The 22250-nt window shown below is 41.3% G+C and overlaps 2 protein-coding genes across 3 annotated transcripts in view; both read left to right on the forward strand.

Moving 5' to 3' along the window:
• The first annotated feature begins 14426 nt into the window (after positions 1 to 14426).
• On the forward strand, positions 14427 to 17788 carry slc35g2b (solute carrier family 35 member G2b). Its single transcript, XM_069667590.1, has 2 exons — positions 14427 to 14586; positions 15749 to 17788. Exon 2 carries the CDS (start codon positions 15769 to 15771, stop codon positions 17017 to 17019), a length of 1251 nt encoding a protein of 416 aa, XP_069523691.1. The 5' UTR covers positions 14427 to 14586; positions 15749 to 15768; the 3' UTR covers positions 17020 to 17788.
• A 1671-nt stretch (positions 17789 to 19459) lies between these two features.
• nck1b (NCK adaptor protein 1b) overlaps positions 19460 to 22250 on the forward strand; it is a 30911-nt gene continuing 28120 nt past the window's right edge. The window contains exon 1 of one of the 2 annotated variants that reach the window (XM_069667436.1): positions 19460 to 19579. The gene's annotated coding sequence lies outside the window, so the exon portion shown is untranslated. The remainder of the gene's footprint in view (positions 19580 to 22250) is intronic. The other variant, XM_069667437.1, reaches the window with a different exon arrangement.

Genomic DNA, 22250 nt, shown 5'->3' on the forward strand with positions numbered 1-22250 from the left:
AGGCGTGGGAACAATGACGAACTGCAGTGGGCTTTGGTGGCCCTTCAGTGACTGGTGGTATGCTTTTTTGGAGATAATTAATCACTGGAGGGTCCCAATTCCATTTATTCTGACTTGTGTGTAGATTGAGATAAAGTTTTTCCTCCATTTTTAACAGCAGCTTGAGGACTTTTAAGTTGAAACTTCCCTGTTTGCATTTAAACTCTGCTGTTATCTCGTCCTATATTTGCCCACTAACATTTCCTCAGTATGATTTATGTCCGTCCTGTCATGACATTATTCCCTAATTAATATGCATCAGTGCACAGGGCTATTAAAATCAGTTTCGTCTTGACATAGAGATGACATTTAGTATTTTATCACGGTATGCTACGCTATCAGTTCCCCTCCTGACGTAACAGTTACTGTTCGGTTTACACGTTCCTGCCACTGGCTGATTGAAACTTGCCGTCTCTCTTATCTCACATCCTTTCCCTCCTCTCCTCATTATCTCATTCTTGTCAACCTTTTCGGGACAACTGCAGAATTAGCGTAGCAACAGATTTTATGTCATGGCAACAGTGTTTGCGCAGATAAATGTAATGGGCTTCCCCGACTGCTCAAATCAATATTCTGTGGTATCTGGCGACCTAGGAGTGTTTGAAGGCAATGTTCCCCTTCCCTAATAGTCTAATACACTCACGTTGATGGGCATTTTAAGGAGGCACTCGGAGGGCGTAATGGAAATTATTGGTAGTTTTGTAGAATTTAAAGCTGAGTGAAAAGTACACGTAACCAGGGGTAACAAAGAAATGGCATGCTACAACCCCCAGTGTATTTTTTCGTGAAAGACAAATAGCCTGGGGAATGGGAGCTAATGGAGAGAGAGAGAGGAGTTATTGTGATGACAACACTTACAGGATAAGTGTTGAGCTTTTCTGAGTTTCTATTTTTCTGTCCATGAAAAGACAAAGAATGAAACGCTGTTTCTAAGTAATTTCTCACATCCCTGTTAGGTCCCCACTCAGCACTGAACACATTAATTCCCAATTAAACTTTAAAAGAGTTGTTAATATTTAATGTGAAGGCTCAGTAATTTTCTGAAACACTCTGTTTTTTGCATATATTACTAAAATGGTAAATGGTGCATTTATTTGGAACTATTTTCAGCTGTGGATTAATTTAAATTTTGTGCCCAAGGAGGTTCAAAATAAACTGCAGGACATCCACAAAACTCAACTACACATCTGCATACATCTGGAATCAGAAGTAAGGTGGCCTCAGTTTGAAGTCTCTTTCTCGTCGTGAGTAGTATTGACCAACCATGTTTGAGCTTTTGTTGCATGTAGAAAAACAGAGCAACAGAGGCTAACACTTCTTCTATACTGCAATCCCAGAACCCATTGGCTTTCAACTAACTACAATTTAGCTTTTCATTACCTCTTTTTTAATTATGTTATGTATAAAGATTAGCGGTAGATGTCGTGTCACAACTCCAACTTTATTGTCATGTTTGAAGTTGCTAGTTATCCAAATATCCGCTTTATTAGATCCCTGGTCACCATCCCTACGGTTGTAATAAAATAGCCAATGGGTTCCAACGTGAACAACTTTGGTCCAGACTAAAATACGTCAGCCACTATTGGATGGACCGCCATGACTTTTTCGTCCCCCTTATGCGGGGTACACACTACAAGATAATCAAGCGGCTTTTGGCCTGATTCCCAAAAGTAAGCAAAGTCATGATTTTTTGAAGGCTCTAAAGACTGTCTGGCCAGATCATCCTGTGGTGTGATGGATGTTAAGAGTGATTTTACTTCCCATGATCTTCTCGAAGAACCACTGGGCTGCACCGATTTTAAATCGTCAACATTAAACATGTTCAATATTTACAATTCAATATCCTATTGTTGGGGAACCAGCCAAGCACGCACTCGTTGGATTGTTTTTTCTTTGTGAATTCTCAGTAAATCGAGTCCAAAAAACTTTAATCGCCAATTCTTCCTGCACGTCGTCAGCCATGTTTGTTAACACTAAACTCATGTTTGACCACGAGAGGTTTTGCAAGATTTCCACCGTTGAGAGTCGGGACTCTGGTTGTTGTTGGTGAATGGAATCTGTTTGCGTGCGGTGTGCTGCTTTGGTCATACCGTTGCTCTCCACATACTGTTGGAACAAATCTGTTAAATCTATCATTCTTTGTCGTCGTGTGTGGGGGTCTCTCACATTTTCAACATCTGTTAAGATTGTCAAAATCTTTAGGCGTGGGCCAGTCTTTAGAGCAACATTATAGGTTTACATTTGTGGTTTAAATTGAAATGTGACGACAACTTTGGGTTGGATTGCCATGGTATTTTGCACAGACATTCATGCCCACTTTAGGGTGATGTATAATAAGTTGCCTCGACTTTTCATCTAGTGCCATCATCAAGTCAAAACTGTAGTTCCTCCAAAGCTTTGGTTTATGATAAAACCCTGCAAAACTAATGACATCTTCTTGAGCTTTATGTTTAGTGGTGATTGCCAAATGTTAGCATGCTAACATGCTAAACTAAGATGATGAACAGAATGATATTACCAATGTTATTATCAATTTGTCTCAAAGAACTGCTAGTAAAAGACAGCTCGACGGTAAAAAGCTATCAGGCTTTAGTTGGACAGGCAGTACTTGTAATCGGATGAAGTCATTGTTGGTTTTGGTCTTCTCAAGGGAATCATTGAAATAAAGATAGATAAATAATATCACCATGCCAGTCCTTTAAATCAAGCCATCGCAAGGAATCAAAATGATGTCCTGACAACAAACTCCATCGGCCCTCCAATCCATCTCTGGCCTTTCCCTCGCTGTGAAGCAGCTAATCTTTAAAGTCTGAGCTACATCAACATATATTTCAATTTATGGATTAACGGCACTATCGGTGAGAGCGCACACAATGATAAATAGGTGGGTTTTTATTAAAGCCTTTCTTAACATGGAGGCCCCAGTGGATCCATAATCTCACCAATAAATCACCTCCCGCTCAGACCTCTCCGTCTCCCACTCCTCCATCTTTAGACGACACTGTTACGATGCAGATGGCGATTAATTCTCTATCAAATAATTGGTCAGGTTCCTCTGATAATTGGCCGCACATTTCGGTGTAATTACGTGTGTGTATCACAGAGCCGTCTGGGCAGTTATAGGCCACCTCCTGTACGTCTTCTTGCCTCAATCTGCCGTCCAATTAGAGACCACATTTAGGTACTGAATATGATAAATGCATCCGATAGTGGACAGCTTGTTTGGTTGCAGACTCCACAAAGGACTTTGAAGGACGCGTTTATTCTCAGGTGCAGCAGTCAATCTGATTCTCATTCGCTGTTGTATGAGATTGATTTTATTCAGAGTCGCGGCGGCGGCGGTGTACGCCTCAGTGGACTTTCCATGAGGCGGCTGAGGTGTAAAACAGAATATAGTATTGATCCATTTCCCTATTTCATGGCTTTGTAGAAGGACTAGTGTAAAGTGATACTGTTATACGTCCTATAAACCTAATAAAGCAAGACTTGTATAAGGATTCACAGTGCTGGTGTCAGTTTCCCCTTAACTGAAATATATTCTCTCCAGAAAAGGAGAATGAATACATGCAAAGTCAGAGACAGAGTTATATTTTCGCCGAACCTCGCATTTCCAGCAGGCATAAAATCCCTCAGGCGTATGTGACCTTTACCTCACTCATAATATCTGAATAAAAAGCAGTCACTCTCAAATGATGTACTAAATGCCAGGCCGGGGTCAAAGTGGTCTAACACAATAATCAGATAAAGAATATAATAATGTAATGTCGAAGGAAAAACCTCCTTCAGTCAGTATCAGCTCTCATTTTTCATTTTGAACCACTTCTCATGATGTCTGCGACCGAGGAACCGCCTGCTGTCTGTGTGTGTCGAGTGCTGAAATGTGTTCGCATATCACTCACATCAATTTCACAGCTTTTTTTTTCCACCAAAGGGAAGAAATGTGATGAATGTGAGTGCGACTTTGTGACAGAACAACAGTTAGAGCAGAGGGCAAAATGGACTCAGTTAATCTGATAAGATCTGATATATATATATGATTAATCTACCAGTGAATTTCTGGATTTAGCAGTTAATCATTTGGTCAAATCTAATGTCAGAAAATAGTAAAAAAAAAACAAACAAAAAAAACTTTTTTTTTTTTCTTGACAGTCTGTTAATCAGTCGAAAAAAACCAAAGTATTTTAAGGTTGCGGCTTAGAAAATGACTGACTGATGTATTTATTTTTATGCCTATGTTTTTTTTCCTCTGTACATGGGTCGCCTGCTTTAATACGGTCGCAGTCATCCACATGGACTTCCTGTCCTGACTCCAAAACAGCATTGAGCTCCCATGAGCAAAGCAAAGTGCTATAGCTAGCAGGTTAGCAGTGTTTGCAACAACGAAACAGCAGAGGAAGTTGTCTCTTTACATAGAAAATGATCAGAGGAAGAAAACGCTGGAGGAAACCTCGGCAATGATTACCAGCAGCAGCTGAACCGATAGTTGACAAAGCTAAATTAATTTAATAAATATCTCATTGGGTGCGTTTACATGCGCTCGAGTACCCTGGCATTCTGGTGCTAGCTGGAGTACCCTGATGGAAATCAGAAAACTTTGGCATGTACTTTTTTTTTTTCTTCTTCTTTTTTTAGCTTGACAGTCTGAAAAACATCAAATATTTTGAGGATGCTGCTTATAAAACAAGACTAGGTAAAAACTTGGCTGACCGCATCAGGTCAACGTGCGCTTTTGGGGGCAATGTGTTACAAGGACTGTCCTTATAAAGCCGATGTCAACGTGTTTGAAAGCAGGTGACAGCGGACGAGCAGCGGAGGAGCAGCCCCGCCTACTCCCCCGAACAAAGTATCCAGAGCCGTATAGACAGAGAGTTGCGTCAGTGGAGGTCCAATATGCCCCATGATCCGCCATTGCGATGTCGCAACTCTCTCTCTCTACGGCCGTGAAAGTACCCTCACTCACTCACTCACTCAGTTACTCAGTCAGTCACATACAGACCCGGTGGTCAGCCAAAAATGACTCACACAATTATAAATAATGAAATAGTTTTCCAATAACCTTCTGTCAATTGAAGATTTCTTTTTTTTCTTCTTTTTTTGGCCTTTGTCTTTAAGACAGTGAAGATAGATGTAGATAGGAAAGAGTTGGGATAGTTGGATATGAACAACAAGGTCTACCATGTGCCATGTAAACATCAAGTCGCATATAAGCTCAAACTCAGGATACTAACAAGCCTGTAAGTGCACTCAGTGTGTCAGTCATATTGTTTAAAAGGAGAATCAAGTAGTTAAGATTTATGTGGCGCTACACGCTAATTAAATACCTAAATGCGTGACAATGAGAGTGTAGCCATGCTATCATTAAACAATGTTTGGCGTCACTTGCATGCAACAGAGAGGGAACAAGAAGTAGAAGAAAAACCAATAAGAAGAATCTTGAAGAATTATCTTGGTCGTGAAATTGCTGCTTGATTGACAGACACGACCGTTTATATGTTTCTACTGGCATCAGTTTGTTAGCTGGATGCAGCCGCCCTTTATAGAGCCAACTCCTGGCCTCATAATCAATACTACTATTGATGTAAATGCATCTAGTTCGTACTGAAGGTGTGAGTAGCTGCCTCACACTCTCACACTACAGCCTTTGCAGCACCTACAGTCATGAAACGCTTTAATCAGTGTTGTTATTTTTCTGTCTCTAGCAGCTACAGCCTGCAGTGGCCTCTAACACACAGTGCGAGTGTTATTTATGCAGACACAGTTTGGTTCATTTTGCACCTCATAATTTGACTGACTGACGCATCCTTTGTGCTCTCCGTAACAACATGATGGATGCATCCCGGCTTTGTAGCATGCTTCTGTAGCCGGTGCACTGTGGTGACGACAAAAACAACACAGCTATCTTGTGTTCTCGCATGCTGTGAACCATCTTTGTGTCTCTATTTAGCTTTAGACTATCACAGAGAACAGATAGGAGAATCATTGAAACAGGCAGCATAATGATGTGTTAAGACATTTGCTTAAATGTAAATCTAATAAATTGAGCAGAACATTTATTCGCGATACACAATCAGAGATGTGACATTTGAATGGGCGGACAGACGCAGTGAAAAGAGCGTTCTCATGAGAAAAGGCGTCTAGTCAAAAGTGCCACATGCATTATGGATCAGCAGGCACACACTCGCACACACAAAGGCTGCTGTATCAGGCCTCGCAGGGCCCGTCTGTAGCAGAAGTCTAAAGGGGTTAATGAAAACTAGAACTGGCCTTGCTTTAATCACAGAGTCTGATCTGAGGTTAAAGCACCTGAGGCAGAGCTGGATGTTTCTGTTCCAGATGGTCTGCAGGATAATATTACATGATGTTACCTAGTAGAATATTTCCTGTGGTAGATTTTCTGGCATGTAAATTTTTACCTTAAACAGAATGGATTTCATGTTTTGTCCTATTTAACAAAGCCGAATTACTCACCCTTCAACAGGCCTAGAGATACCGTGCCCACCTTCTCCACTTCTATCTCTCAAATGCTGTAGAGTTGGGGTTTTTATTCGAGCCCACTCACAACAAACACAACAAAGCTCACTGTAATTCCAGGACTCTCTACCTCCCTCAAAATGTCTCTGGGCCCAACGATTCAGCTCAAACCTCACACATGCAGAAAGGCGTTAAAGGAACCTGCTCATATCAGTGTTACCTGTCATATTAATTTCCATATAGCGAAGAGAAAGTGTGACATTTCACATGATAAGTGTGTACACGGCTTTCCTTGGGTGCAATTTTCAGTGCACTGATCAGTGGGTCCGAAAATCACTGTTTAACTGCATATTTAGCTTAGCTCAATTACTGACTTCTTTTAACATCTTAACCCTTTTTCGGCTAACGTATGTATAGGTATTTGGCATTTCTATGCACATTCCTCGTCCCTGGTGTTCAACAGGATGAAAATTATGTCATAAGGGGGACAGGTGGGCAATATATTAACAATAGTTGAAAGCTTTTTGTGGCTGCTAAAGGCTTTTCTTGCCTATTGTGGCATCTAAATGTTTTAGCTTGTAGCCAGGCCTTAGGTAGTGAGCGGCTAATATAGCTTATGTCTAGCTAACTACATTATAGAGCTTTTTTCCCCAGGTTACAATGTTGTAATGTTACAATTTCTTTTTGCAGGCGCTTTTGTCCAAAGCGACGTACATCTAAGAGTTAATACAACACAAGCAACGATTAAGACAGGAGGGAACCAAGTCAGGTACTACTCCATACATGCACATTTAAAAACTGTATCCCATGGAATTTGAAATGAGCAAGGAGTTCCCCTAAACAAGGGGCAAACTGAAAAACAAACAAAAAAAGGATTTTGTGAAAGGTAGCCTACGTGATTTCACTTTTAGGTTAGCTAAAGCCCTCTAGCATACAGCCAGATCAGCCTAGCTAGCTAGCTGGTAAAAGCTAAAGTCCCTACTGAAATCAAGCAGTGTGAGATTCTTGTTATGCAAAGTTACCACTGATGTTTATCTTACGTGGTTTGTAAGCGGCTTAAGTGTGAAATACTTTTCTAAACAAGTGTTAATCAAGTTCACAGCAGTTGTGAAGTCAGTTAGGGTTATGAGGGGTTCCTTTATGGGAGACAATCTTACTCAATGTGATGCTACAGCTAGCAGTCAGTCAGCTCAGCTTCTGCGAAAGAAATAGTGTGTCACATAACCTCCCATCTTTTTTGTTTGTACGTGTTATTCCAGCAAGTGTTAATTAGTGTGCTTTGAGGGTATTGGTTGGCAGATTTTGTCACTTTTGGAGCCAGGTTAACTGTTTATCCTGTTCCCAGATGATAGCAAGACTCGCACTATTCATTTAATGTAAAGTAGGCTCACATTTAAAAAACAACTTTGTTATCGTGTAACAGTTTCATCCTAATATGAATGTGTAGTTTACTGGTTCCTCAAAAGCTGGTATGATATTAAAACACTTCTGTTCTCAGTGGTTTGTCCTTAATGTCAATATTTAAAGATGGCTCATGGGGTCAGGATCATACTGATGTTTGTTTGAACCCTGCAAAAAGACATCCAAACATTGAATGACAGAACTTTCCTCAGGCCAATTACCAGCACAGAAGTACAGAAATAAATGGGACACATAAGCGACCCATCTGCTGCTCGCACTCAATCATGCTAATCAAATTCTCAAGGTGCAGCCTCAAGCTAGCTCTGAGACATGTGGCAGTAACAACAGACCACATCACATCCCTCCTAAATTGGTGCAGTGATTCAGAATTCTCCAAGAAACAAATGATAAGCTTTACTGACTATTGAGTTATGAAGCGCTTTCACAGCAGGCACATCCAAGGCTCACAGAAAGGCAACAACAGAGAGAGAAAAAGAAAATTATCGGCTGCTGGAGCTTGAGGTTCCAATTATGGCCGGCCTCTGCTGCTCTGAGGAGCTGATAATATCACAGTAAGTAAAAAAAATAATGTGTTAAAACTCATCATCTGCTACAGTCAGTGCAAGTTTAATCAGGAGTGTGAGGAGGACGCTAAAAACAGTCTGAACTGCTTTTCTCCTTGATAACGAACACGCTGGAATGAACACCTTTGGGTACATGTTGGATAAATATTTCTGTGACATTTTAGCATAGTACTTTCTTTAAAAGAACATTTAGACTTGTGAAATAACGTGTTTGTTTCTTTTCACAATTAGCCATGCTAGCAGCAGCCATGCTAGCAGCAGTCAATTGGTCAAACTTTGGTCCGGACGTAAACACTTGTAGTTTGTGTTCAGTTATAATTAGCAAATGTTAGCACGCTAATATGTCGAACTTACATAGTGACCGTGGTAAACATTATACCTGCTCATTTTTGCATGCTAGCATTATGAGAATGTTACAGCAGCAAGTTGGCTTTAGCTTTTAGCTTACCGTTTTAGTGAGTATAGCTGCTAGCATGGCTGTAGACTCTTAGTATTGCTAAAGTCAGTGTCTATAGGCCATAACAGCATAAAGTAAAGAAATGTTATGATATTGTAGCATTGTGGGGAAGGTAGACGGATGGAGGAAGAACGAGGAAGAGGCGATGTGCGTTGCTAGCTCAACAGAGACCAGATTTATTTCGAGCTAACCCGAGGTTGTGATGTCCCCTGAAAAACACGAAAAAGGTTGGCTAACTGCTTTCTCTTGTTCAGCTCTCGCTCGCTCAACATATGTCTTCTTCTCCCAAACTTCCACTTAACAGACACAATAACACAATAACTCCCTGTTCGTTGCCGCGGAGCTACTTCTCAGCCAACTACCCACTACGGTGGACAACTCCCTCATTAAACAACTGCAAAAAAACAGCAAACATAACCAGGAACTTATACCCACTGAATAATATTATGTAGTATAATCTTTGTCACACATGTTCAGATACTTTTGATTCAGCGAAACAGTTGCATCGTTTTCTCCCGTTCATCTTTGGTCAGAGTGTAAGAGAATTTTAAAACCCTAACTCTAAAGGAAGCTCCTCTTTAGAAAAGTGAAATCCTCCTCAGCTCATACATAATTAAAAAGGCTAGACCCAGAACAAACTGCTGAGTTCGGTCCATTTATGATTCATGAAAATTTGTGGGACTATTTGGTTGTGGGTTCAGCAAATAGACAGAAAACAAGAGTGTGAATAGCCAATGAGGATGAGCTTTTCCCAGAGCAGTTTTTGCAGGTTGCATCATGTTGGAAACAGTTTGGCTTGGTCCTCTGAGAAAGTGAACAGAATCCAGATTGTCTGACGGACCTTTTTATCAACAGATACACAAGTTAAAATGACTGTTTATGTGCTTAAAAATGGCTTAATATTATCTGTTAACACATGAATGTAGATTTTTAGTATTACAAAGTCTTAGGTCCTGATCGGACAGAACACGTTTTGTCATTGTTTTCAATGAGAGGGACGCTTTTTGTGCGCTGCTTTTGTCTTGTTGAACGCCTCGTGTTTTTCCGCTCTGTGTGCATTTTTGAGGAAACAGACTGAGCGCCTCGAGTTGAAAAAACTTCAACTCAAAGCAGAACTCAAAGCGCCTGACGTCATGGCCGTTTTTTCTCATTGTCCAATTGGATGAAAGGAGAGGCGGGCCTACCGTCAGTTTACAATATAACGGTTAGGTTAATGACAGCTAATGATTCGGTGGTTGCCTTAACAACAGTAGAAAAAAAAGGCGCAGCACGCTGCTCTTTTTTTAACCGGCAGCTTCAACAAAAAAGGCAGTGCAGTGCACCTCCCGTTTTACAGCCTGCAAAACGTGCTCTGTCTGATCTGGCCCTTAAAGGGGACATATTTTAGTGATGCAAGTTTTTTTAGTTTTAAAAATTGTAAACATACTTTAATTTAATTACCTTAATTAAATGAATTAACTTCCTCCTGAAACAAACTAGTTGTTTTGCCATTCAAAGGTCAGACCTTAGCCACTGTTGGCTGACAGTGTAGAATGACCACATAGCCTCTCCCCCACGTGGGATCGTGTGGGAGCGGCCACACTGCACAGTCACTCCAAAGTTGTAGAAAACATGGCTGCTCTAGGAGCGGTTATTCAGCCTTATATGTACGAGCCAGAATCGCCAAGAGGTTTCAGAATAATAAGCAAGAAGGCAGCCTGAGGCGAACGACGGTGAATGACGATTGGTCGATTTCAGCGAAAGCAAGGTTCTACGTAGAAACCTTTTTTAAACATGTAATTCTTTACAAACACGGAATTATACAGTTTTCACTTTTTCACTGTGAACAATAAGCATCCAGAAATGTGAAACCCATGAAAATATGAGAATATCCATTTAAAAGATGAAGAAAATTGTCAGGCATCATAACATGAACCACACAATCACATCTAATGCACAAATTGCCTATTTAAGGCAGCGTTTTCAATTTATTCCACTTGCTCTCACCATCCCAAATCCTCAAATTGCTGTATAGGCCTGTCAGTCAGTGTACCAATACTTGCTTGTCATTTCTCTGCTATCCAGGCAATAAAACGCAGACATAACTGCTTAATCAATGACGGATCACTTGAGCCCCAGACGGAAGATAAATGGGCCACATGTGCATCCTGGTGATCAATACAAAACACACCTGAAGGCTTTCATATTTTCTGCAGTGTGCTCACCATAAAGCCGATATGGGTGATGCATAATTACATTTTTTTGCAGAAAACAACTCATCCAAAGAAAGAGAAGAAGAGTAGGAGATTTTTTCACAGACAGGTAAGGAATTGTAAAGCTTTTGCCTCACCACTGAAAATACGTGAAAGACAGAAAAGAGCTTACAAGAATGGAAAGGAAAGTACTTGGGAAGTCAACAGTATGAGTTTTTGTGCAAAATCCTTGACATCATGCAGTCACTCGGGTCCCCATTATTAATTTTCAAACATGAAGGGCTGCAAAAGAAGAATTAATTAGAGCTACATCTCTGGCTCTTGCCTTCACATTTCCATTGCCTCATGCTAATCAGTGCACGACTTCTCGGGTGCGAATCCTCACAGTACAAATAACTTGAGATTCGTCCTTGGATTAACCACACGTACTGCAAGTAAAGTGTGTGCAAACTTGTCACAAACTCACAGATGATCCGTTTTGCATGTAAGCTTGAATTGTTAATGCCTCGAGTGTTGTTGTGAAGCTAAGAAGTTGCACTGAAGCTACAACAAACCTGACCTTATTTCCAGCAATTAGTCTCCATTACGTGCTGACATTTCTTTTGTCCTTGTCAACACCTCTAATAAAGTATATGTCAAAATGGTTGTAAAAGACTAGCACCGTCCATGCTTGCTGCTATACAATTAAATCAATAATGTTTTAATTTGAAGACAGCATCAGCCGGTGGAGCCTCTGCTAAAGCTGGCCGACATAAAATCAGTGTAGTCAGGATTAGGGAAGCTTAATGTGTTGCTCTCTCCCCAGAGGAAGTTAATAGAGCAGATTCATTCTCCTGCTAAGTGAGATAATAAAACACCTCCAGCATTTCACTTCCCTGAACTTCTCTTCAACTGTCTGAATGTTTCCTTCAAGTGAATCATTAAAACCAAACCTTGAATGAGATGAAAAGGCATGTCGCTATAGCGTCCCAGTTTGTCTGTGGTTAAATGAGCGGTTTGGGGTTTTTTTTAAGTGTTATTTTAATCCCTTGATTTATTCATGCGGCTCTGACACTGGATGAATAAGCTGTTACAGCTTCATACGCATTCCAGGACTCATTTTGGATGACATGTTGTGGAAAATTGAGTTGTTCTTATTAGTTCTTGCAGAAAAAATCTTCAAAGACTACAAAAAACTACAGAAGCTAACAAATGACAGTATGGAACTAAGTCTTGTTGCATTTAAGTTAGTTGTAAGGATTAATGCCACTATCATGTTTGCACATTAGCTAATAAAGTTAGCTTAGCTTAGCATAAGGGAAATAGCTAGCCTGTTACTGTCCGGTGGAACACAAAAAATCTGCCTATGTTGATGGATATAATTTGTTAACGTGTGATCTAAAGAGGTACTGGTAAGCAGCTTTTGTTTGGCGTTTCAACTTCCTGTGTTTATGCTAAGCTAACCTAGCTATAGCGTCATATTTATAGCCCACACTTGAGAGTTGTATTGACCTTCTCGTTTAACTCTCTGCAACAAAACAAATTTCCCAAAATGTTGTAATATTTCTTGGATGTTTTTTTTGGAATGCACAGCTGTCAGTCAAAGCTGGTGTTCTCTGCAATCGATAGAAGCAATAATATTTTTAACTGGCACCATAGCTGTGGAGAAAGTTGTACAAACAGCTTGTGGTTTCGCCCATTCTACATTCCTACAACACCCAGTGTACATTGCGCCCCTCCCTCTGAAAGGAACGGCCCAGCAAGAGACGTTGGAGTGAAACACTACCGTTTTCGCTGCAGGCAATGGCTCAGAGCGGTACAGAATCTGAAATACAACGAGAATATACCGGTGGATCATCTAAAAAAATACACATTACAAGCACACAATACACGCTACATTTCAAACCTTGACGATTTTGAACGAGACATGACATCGGAGGCGGGCGTCCTAGATTGAGGAAGTGTAGTTTAGCGAGCTCCCTGGCCTCCGCCAGATGACGCGTTTTAAGTAGTCTGGCAGAGGTTTTCCAGGGCCTGTTGGAGAAACGGATAGCGTCCTCCAAAGGCACAGAGCCAAATTGCATTTTTTTTTCTATAATAATGGCATTAGCTCACCATTATAGCATGATAGGACTGAGGTTGAAAATCAGCAAACTGGCCCTTTAAATTGAGATGTATAGCTTCAAGGCCATTCAGACTAGTTCATAAATATGACAAGCCCAGGCAGTTGTTGGCCAATAATTGTAAATATCATAACAATAATGGTGCCCATAATAGGTCAATGACACCCCTGATAGTCCATAGTCCCTCCAGTCTGATTTACATTGGCTGTAAATAGCTTGATGTAAATGTTGACACAGAGTTAATTGCCTCGGCATCGCAAATCAACCTCCACTGTATCAATTAAATCTGCAGCCATGTCACCGAGACAGAGGCAGCTAGTGGCAGAATGATCTATATCACACCAGCTGAGCTTCCTGTTGCATTGCCCAGGGGTGAAACTCAACAATCCAATTTTAAGTGCTTCCAACTCCCCCCATGTTGGAGAGACTATAAGTGTATACCTGCTTTCATCACCCTGGAAGCTTCCTTTTTAGATAATTGCATTAGTAGTGTTTGAAAGAGACAGCTGGGAAAGACAGACCGAAAATTTATTGTGCTCTGGCTGATAGGAACAAGTATTGTAATGAGTGTTGCGCGCAAGAGACAACCACAGGTCTCAAGAGTCTTCTTAGAGCTATTGAGAGGATCCCAGAGAGGATTATGGGATACCCAATCACTTCAAGCTGCAAAAACAAATAAAGATTTATTTACAGACAGAGGCCAAACAAAGGTTATACCCCACCCTTTTTAGCATGATAAACACCATTATTAGCCAGATTATATCACATAAAGTGCAGCGACACTGATGCAAAGAGATAACACCCAAATGCCCACTCCCATCATCTCACAGCCTTATTACTTCTGATGGGAGCAGCACATCTTCCTCTTAAAGTTTTAATCAAACGAACATGATGAAGGTGGTGATGCTGATGATGACTGACCGACGCACATCCCTTTCCCCTCCTGAGAGATGACGAATATGAGCGGCTGTACGTGGAGAGCAGACTCGAGGAGGAGGAGGAGAAACCACTGGCTGTGACAGTGACAGTTGCTTCTCTCTCCGGCTTTTTTTTTTTCTTCTTTTTTCTCCTCTCTCTCCTTCCCCCCCTTTCTCGCTTCAGCTTCATCATCATCATCATCAACCTCAGCAACAGCAGCTCCGCCAGCAGCAGCAGCAGCAGAATCAGCGTCCATCGACAGCGTGGAGAGCAAATAAGCAGCTTCAAGAGGCGCTCCAGTCGGGGAGGAAGATGGGGAAATGGCAGTTGAGCGAATGTATGGATGAAGAAATGACGCGAGATCTTTATTTATGATACGAAAACGGCTTTATTAATCAAGAGGAACTATTAAAGAGCAAAAGGTGAGCTTTTATTTTGTTTTTCCTTTTTGCATTTGTTCAGTTCTACAATGGAAACGCGTCTGTGCGCATTGATAACCATTTTACAAAAAGGCAAAGACCATCAAATCCACTTATTTTGCCCTGAATGAAACTAGCGTCTAATTATTCACATACTACAATTCGCAATTTTAATGATAATTTCAAACAGAAATCGCGATATTTCCCGCGTTTTTCTCTCGCGAATTCCTAGAAAATCAACATTTTAACTGCTTTTGTCAGCCATAAGATTTTAAGCCTTCAGAAATTGTCTGTAAGTGCTCACAGAATTGCTTTAAGGCGTGTTTTTAGACTCGAAAAGCTCCAATGTGTTCTTTAAAACGGGTAGCTACCATCACACTACCTTCGTTTGTTATTCCAAATCAAGTTATATTAATGTGCATTTCAAAAAGGAGGAGCAACCCCCATGGAAGAGGAGAGAAGGCAAATAAGAGTATCTATCTGCCCCCTTGTGGTTTAGATTCATGCTGTGTCTCAGGGATTGGCAGAATTAATATAGTAGAGATAATGTTAGAGACAATAGTTATGTTATTAGCAGGCTTTTATTTTGTAAAATGAAAAAAAAACAAAGATTTAATAACAAATTTAACCCCTAGACCAAATCCAATTTCAGTTTAAATGAAGCATTCATAAATCTCTTACGACTTAAGATACCTTTAAAACTACTCAGCAACGTTTAACCCTTTCACACTCCCAATTTCTGCTGTACAACTCCATTCCTCTCACAAGTGGCCCACATTCATGTATCGTCCCCTGTGTGGCTTCCCGTTATGTAATTTCATCCCCATCAGACTGCATCAGCCTCACAGTGTTTGCTGCTCCGCTTATATGAGCCCTGCATGGGATATATATAGAAGTAACACAATACAAGTGTTCTGTGAGGCTACAGGCAGTGTAGAAAAAGGTAAGTGAGATAGGCGCGATGGGGGTGTGCTTTGACTGTGTGCATCCAAGTGTGTGTCAGCACGTGTGTGTGGGTGTTAGGGGTGAGAAAACAAGGGTTGAATTATGCAAACATTTCTCGCAGAAAGGCTCTGTTTGGGAAATAAAATCCCACCACAGGGCAGCAGTATTTGGATATTATTGTGGCACAATAACACTGCAACCATTTTTACTTTATTTCCAGATTCTGACGCATAAAGAAACATGGATGTATCATCATCCTCACTGCAGTACGGATCAAAAAAGCGGGTTAAGATCCACCCTGACACAGTGACAGTGAAATATGCCACCCATTTCCCCCAGCCGGGCGATGAAGGCTACGATGACGCACCCTCTTTCGAGGACTTTGGCGCCTTCGCAGAGGCAAACGTTGGAAAGAGGCTAGTGTCAGACAGCAAAGGGGGCAGGACTTTCTTTGGAACCATGGAGACACAGCCAAAGCAGCCAAGCGCTCCAAAAGACAAGGGGGTCGGGGGTCAGCTGGCCAGTTTCGGCGAGGCGAATGTGTTGGCCTCCAGGGTGACGTGGATGGCCTTGTTTGGGGCAGCGGTGGCTCACGGGTGTGTGGCACTGATTACTCGGTTAGCAGCCGACCGCTCTAAAGTGCCCTCCCTGGAGCTGCTCTTCATCCGCTCTGTGATCCAAGTGCTGTCCATCCTGGTGGTCTTCTACTACCAAGAGGCCCCCTTTGGTCCTAAGGGCTACCGGCTGCGGCTCTTCTTCTACGGCATTTGCAACGTAATCTCAATCACCTGCGCCTACACCTCTTTCGCCATTGTCCCACCCAGTAACGGCACCATCATGTGGCGTGCCTCCACCACGGTCTTTAGTGCAGTCCTGGCCTTCCTGCTGCTGGATGAGAGGCTGGGCTACACAGACGTGGTCACGGTGGTGGGAAGCGTGTTTGGCCTGTGCCTGGTGATGGTGCCCAACGTAGCAGACGAGGAGAAGTCCAGGTTGGGGTTTTGGAAGGAGGCCTTTGGCTACACAATGACAGTGACGGCGGGTTTAACGGCTGCCCTCTCCATGATCGTCTACAGAGCCATCAAGGAGCGCGTCAGCATGTGGACGGCGCTCTTTACCTTCGGCTGGACGGGCACAGTGTGGGGGGCATCCACCATGTTTGTTATGCAGGAGCCAATCATTCCTCTGGACGGGGAGACCTGGGGCTATTTAATTGGGATCTGTATCTGCTCCACCGTGGCGTTCCTCGGAGTCTACTATGCTCTAAACAAGTTTCATCCAGCCTTAGTTAGCACCGTGCAGCACCTAGAGATCGTTGTCGCCATGTTCCTCCAGCTCATCGTCCTGAGGATGATCCCGTCTATCTATGATGTCATCGGAGGCCTCGTCATCATGATCAGTGTGTTCACGCTCACAGGAGTGAAGCTGTACAGGGTGAGCAGAGCCATCAGGCAGGATTATCAAGAGATCCTGGACTCGCCCATCAAATGAGTTTGGATGTGTCGGTCTGTTTGTTTACAATGTTGCTTGGTTGTGCAATTTAAAGAATGTCTGGATCTTCATCTGATGATTTTGTATTGTTGTGTTGTTGAAAGGGTGCCAGTTTGTGTAACTAATGTCTTAATATTTGTGTGTGAAATAAAAGACAAATGTAATATGGTGACTGCTATAATGTCAAATTATGTCAAAGACCAAAATGTCAGCAAAAAAACAAGTCCAGTGTAAAACATTTCAATGGTATGGAGGTTTTATAATGAAAACATCATCAACGTGTGGTGTATTGCTCTGTTGTCACACTGCCACACTTGTCACAATGTGTAAATGTCAGCCCAGGAATCGTCCGTACTACAAACAAGGAATGAAAGAATAAAAATAAATACCACCTACATTCCTGAAATGCTTCTCTAGCCTTAATCTGTCGCTCAGCAGGAAGGCGTTATGTCTTGAAGAGAAGCTAGCGCGTGCACAGGGGTGGACATGGTGACTTAATGCTCTGGAATAGAGGCCCTGTCTTATACAGCATAATGGGATTGTTCATATTAATATTTAACTTTAAATTTACAAGTTGACTTTAACATTTTAGGCCCTTTTTTACTGCCTTTCGATGTTCAGGCCGAGCAGCTTGATATTTAACACTAGTGATTACGTCTGGAAGCTGCTTCTGTTTGCTTTCAGACGCAGATCAGACTAATGCCCAGAGGCAGGTGCCCTGTATTGAATTAAAATCCTCTTTAACAACAACAGACCATCAGCTTTTTTCAGTAGTGGCTCACCAGCACTGCTTTGTTTCTCTCTGTGGAAAAGCACGTCAGACTCTGCGCGCACCCCCTGAAGCGAAGCAAAACAGCGATGGGTTGAAATAAAGATCTAATGATGATGCAGAGCAAATGAAACTACAAGTGTTGCATGTTGCGTTCAAAACTGTCAAGACATGGATGTTTCACAAACAGCCCAGCAGGTGGCATTCACAATCCACTTCATTACTCACTGAGAGTCGGCTCAAGTCATATTTTATTACAGTGTATCATCAAAGTGACAATTCATGTGGTTAATAATATTCAGCTAAGGACAGTTATTGCATCAAAGCAGTTTAAACACATGACATAACACACTTCATGCACACTATTTTTTATTTAGTGAGCAGCGGCAGAGCTATTTGACAAATTCATGGCTGATTGTATTCACAGTATCACCAAACACAGTGTAACATTTTTGACAGTCTATTGAATGTTTCACACATTTCGATTGGAACAGGAAATAACCAGACTGGTGGTTCTAACCACACTGAAAGCAGAGGTGTTGCTATTATCAAATCATTCTGTGTGGAGTCAGTAAAACCGAGTAAATAAAAGCACTTTTACTTTCAAATCACAAGTCTAACACATACCATCATAAACACATAATAAAGTGACATTTTATTTTATTTTGAAAGCACATTCTGTCTGTCATATGACGTTTTCTTTCTGGTTGGTGGCTAAAGTTTATTTTTTAAACAGAAAAAGGTGAATAAACTGAGATGAAGTGGGTTTAGTCTCCATTATATTTGTTGTGTTATAGTCTCTGTTTTCAGATGGGGTTTTGGGTGCAGAAAGCAGAATACATGTAGAGGAGGCCCATCTGTTTGAGCAGGAAACAGACTGCATCCTGCAGTGCGCTGCACAACCTTCCAAATTACTCTGCAACTCTCTTCACCGCAGACATGTTTATTAGAAGTACCATAATTTCCCAGGAGGGGCCTGAATGGAATTATATGTGTGTCTCTATGTATGTGTGCTGCTGTACAGTAAAGATGACTGAGCATTTTTATGGAAGGTTTAAAAGAAAAACAAGGACTTCCAGCTATTAAATGGGGAACAACCTATTCAGCTTAAAAGGCTACACTTGTTTAACTACAGACAACATTTTGCCAGCTGCAGCCAACATTTAGGCGCCTATACATTAGGAAAAGATGAAATGTGCTTTTCATAGATGCAAAAAGTGAAATGTATCACTTTCACTGAATTAAATCAAGCCCCACTCTGCTTTAGAGCAACTTATATTTTAGACAGCTGATTCTAAACCAGATTAGAATATATTATAAGTATAAAATAACACAAAACCCCTTTCATCTATATGTTTATTTTTAAGCACTGATTGGCTTAACTGTCTACCCTACTAAAACGAAAAACATGATGGATGCTCATGGGAACTCGAAACATCAGCAGCTGCAGTCTGATTGATTGACCGCCCCATTGTCCAATCATTACAGTGCCGATTCCTCTGCAGCCAATTGGAAGCGAGTGGGCGGGACCTGGAGTCTGAACAGCTTGTGAAGCTGCTGCTAGCTAGCCTAGCCGTGCTGCTGAGCAATGACATGCTTTGATATAGAAATGCTATTCCAACGGGGCACAGCGTCTCATCAGCTAGGCTAGCTTGTTGGGGTGGAAAATTAACTGGCTGCTAGCTGGGAGTCTGGATATCATTACTGTGCATCCAGTTCTAGTTTGTGTGGCGATTTTACACGTTGAATATTCCCCAAAGGAGACGAGAAGAGGTGGCCATCACATATCGGGTAAGACGTGGTATGACTGAGCAGGGAATGAATCTGAGCTGCCACTGAAGGCGAAGCTATCTGATACAGGCTACCGCACTAACGTTTCTCACGAGAGCTACAGGCTAGCTTTGCTATCCTTGAATTCACCGAGTAACGTTACAAGTCACGTCGGCTAACGGCTAACTGTTAACCCAGACAAAAACCAGTCTGTCGCCTTGCCAACACGACCAACGTTCTGTTGCCCAGCTGGCCAACGGTTGGTTTGGCTGTAACCGAAATGTATGTGACATTTTTAAGCGTTTCACTGATTTTTCTTAGCCAGGTTAGCCAAGTTAGATAGCGTGACAGCGTGTCACACTTAAGTTATTAGATAAAAGCTCAGATAAAACTGCTGCACAACCTATAAATGGGGTTATACTTCATTTCGTGCAATGCACCACTTTAACGCTTTAATTCCTGAGAGTGAAAATGGCCTTAACGGTTTAGAATGCAAACTACATCTTCTAATTGAACGTACCGCTGTATCTTTAATTGCTTGTGTTATTTATGTAACATTGATAAATACTGAAGGTGTTGGGTGTTGATTCAGCTTTGTCATTGTCATATTTTGAGTGCTTTATTATGTACAATACCGCCACTTATTTATATGTGCAAATTACTTACCTTTCACTATCCTGTGCAATATAACTTTTTAAAATTACCATGCACTATTACATATTTATTTAATATAAGGGTTCCATCACTTCTTATTTTCACTGCAAATACAGCTGTTTATGTAACTGCCACATTACTTTTTACTGAGCTTTATTTTGTTAATATCTTATTGTACTATTATTATATTAGGCACTGTCTCTGCATTTAACTTGTATCAACTCGTTTTCAAGGGGGTCCTAAAAGAGGTCCTTCAAGAAATCTAAACTCTGATATCTTGTTTAGGTTGGAAAACCTGCACCAGAGAATATGTGTGTTTACTGTGGCTAAATAAATTTTTCCATCAATGGAATAGTAATTTCAGATGAAACACAAAGAGAGAAACTAACACCTGCCTATTAGTAGGAACATATCTGAAGTTTCATCTATCTAGGGAGGCCAGTAATAGTTAAGCAAATGTTCTGTGCAAATGAAACACCATCTCCGTTTTCTGGAAAGATTTCAGTGTAATTGCTGCCTCTGATTATCTTCTAACATTGTTTCTACCTAACACAACCAAAGCCAGACTAAATGTCATGCTTCAGCTGCACAATGGGCGATAAGGCTTTGTAATTGTTGGCAAGCTCTTGTGGCTTATGTTTGTTACCAAACTTTGCTCGGCAGTGCTGTGGAACAATCAGCAGTTTAATACGGCTGGAGTATTTTATCTCACAGATATGAATTAGAAGATATGCGGTTGGTTAGATGTGTGTGATTTAAGGGGTTAGCATGTGTGCCTTAGGGGGGTCTTTTGCAGCTGCTGAATAGTACAGTTTCTGTAATTATTGTCACACTGACAGACCTCTTCACAGTCTCTCATTAAGGTTTCAGGGAGGTGAGAGGGGGGAGAGACATTTGGTCTGCTGTAGATCTGCTCTCAGAGGGAGAATTGCTACAGTTTGCAGGGAGAAAGATGGTGGAAGGAGACATGCTTACTTGCAGGATTTTGCTCGAAGGCACATATATTTCTCTCAAGCGTTGAGACCAATTTGTAAGTGGTGGAAATGGTTATTAGGAGACCTATGAATAATGGTATGTTAAAGCTTTTACTATGCGGCTATGCCTGTTAATAATATCGCAGTGATTTGGCCCAATTTACAACATCTGTGTCCTATTTTTAGTTCCTGTTGACTCAGATAACCTCGAGCGCCTTGTTTGAATGTTATGACAGTATAAATTCATTGATATGCAGGGATGAGCCCTTTTGGTATAAGACCCTGCCCTCGCCTCTTCCTCATCGCCTGTCTGTGTGCTACCATTGGCCTCAAGCAGCCAAATCTGTTGCCACAGCCTGAGGGAAAATACCAACTGTGCATTTTCATGATAGCCAAGAAACTAATGCGGCTGAAAATTTCCCTGGTCAAATGACAAGCACAAGAATCTCATTTATCAAGAAGATTTAGGTTTTGCTAGAAGTTGAGTAACAAGGGAGATTTTTCTACTTAATTTTTTTCTAAGTTATTACACAGTGCACACACTCACTTCCATTTCCCCATTTTCTTTCATGGTTTCATTTTTTCTGTCTGACAACTTCCCCTTGACTGCTCATGCATGCTCGAATGTTTGAACAGTCAATAACAAACATACTTTCCATATAATAACTAAGGTCCAGGTCTGCTGGAAAAGGAATTCAGAGCAGAAGCAAAAAGGGGAGGACGTTTTTTTTTTACATGACACTTCAGGATCAAGTGGATCTGAAAAAAAAAGAAAAAGCATTTCTTATTAATACATGGAAAGTTATTAAGCACCACATAGGCTGATGTTATCTCTCCCCACTTCTCTAAAAAACTACAGCCTAGTCTGTGTGCGGTTGAGATATTTGCAATCATTTCTCATTTGGAGTAAGTGATTTAACTTCCTCATACTGTAGAAGAGAAGTGTGATTTTTTATGTGGTGTTTTTCTCTATTAGTTCATCATGGTTTGGGGGTTTCTTTCAGTGGGTTTGGCTGTATGAAAATCCGGATGTGTGACTTGTGACCAGCGGTAGATGTCTAACC

The sequence above is a fragment of the Semicossyphus pulcher genome, unplaced genomic scaffold (genome assembly GCF_022749685.1).
Source record: "Semicossyphus pulcher isolate SPU_LCO1_2020_fin unplaced genomic scaffold, fSemPul1.0.p SCAF_18, whole genome shotgun sequence".
NCBI lineage: Eukaryota > Metazoa > Chordata > Actinopteri > Labriformes > Labridae > Semicossyphus > Semicossyphus pulcher.

Bases quoted from the DNA above. Each gene is read 5' to 3' on its own strand.
- slc35g2b (XM_069667590.1), top strand. From the start codon at position 15,769: ATGGATGTATCATCATCCTCACTGCAGTACGGATCAAAAAAGCGGGTT.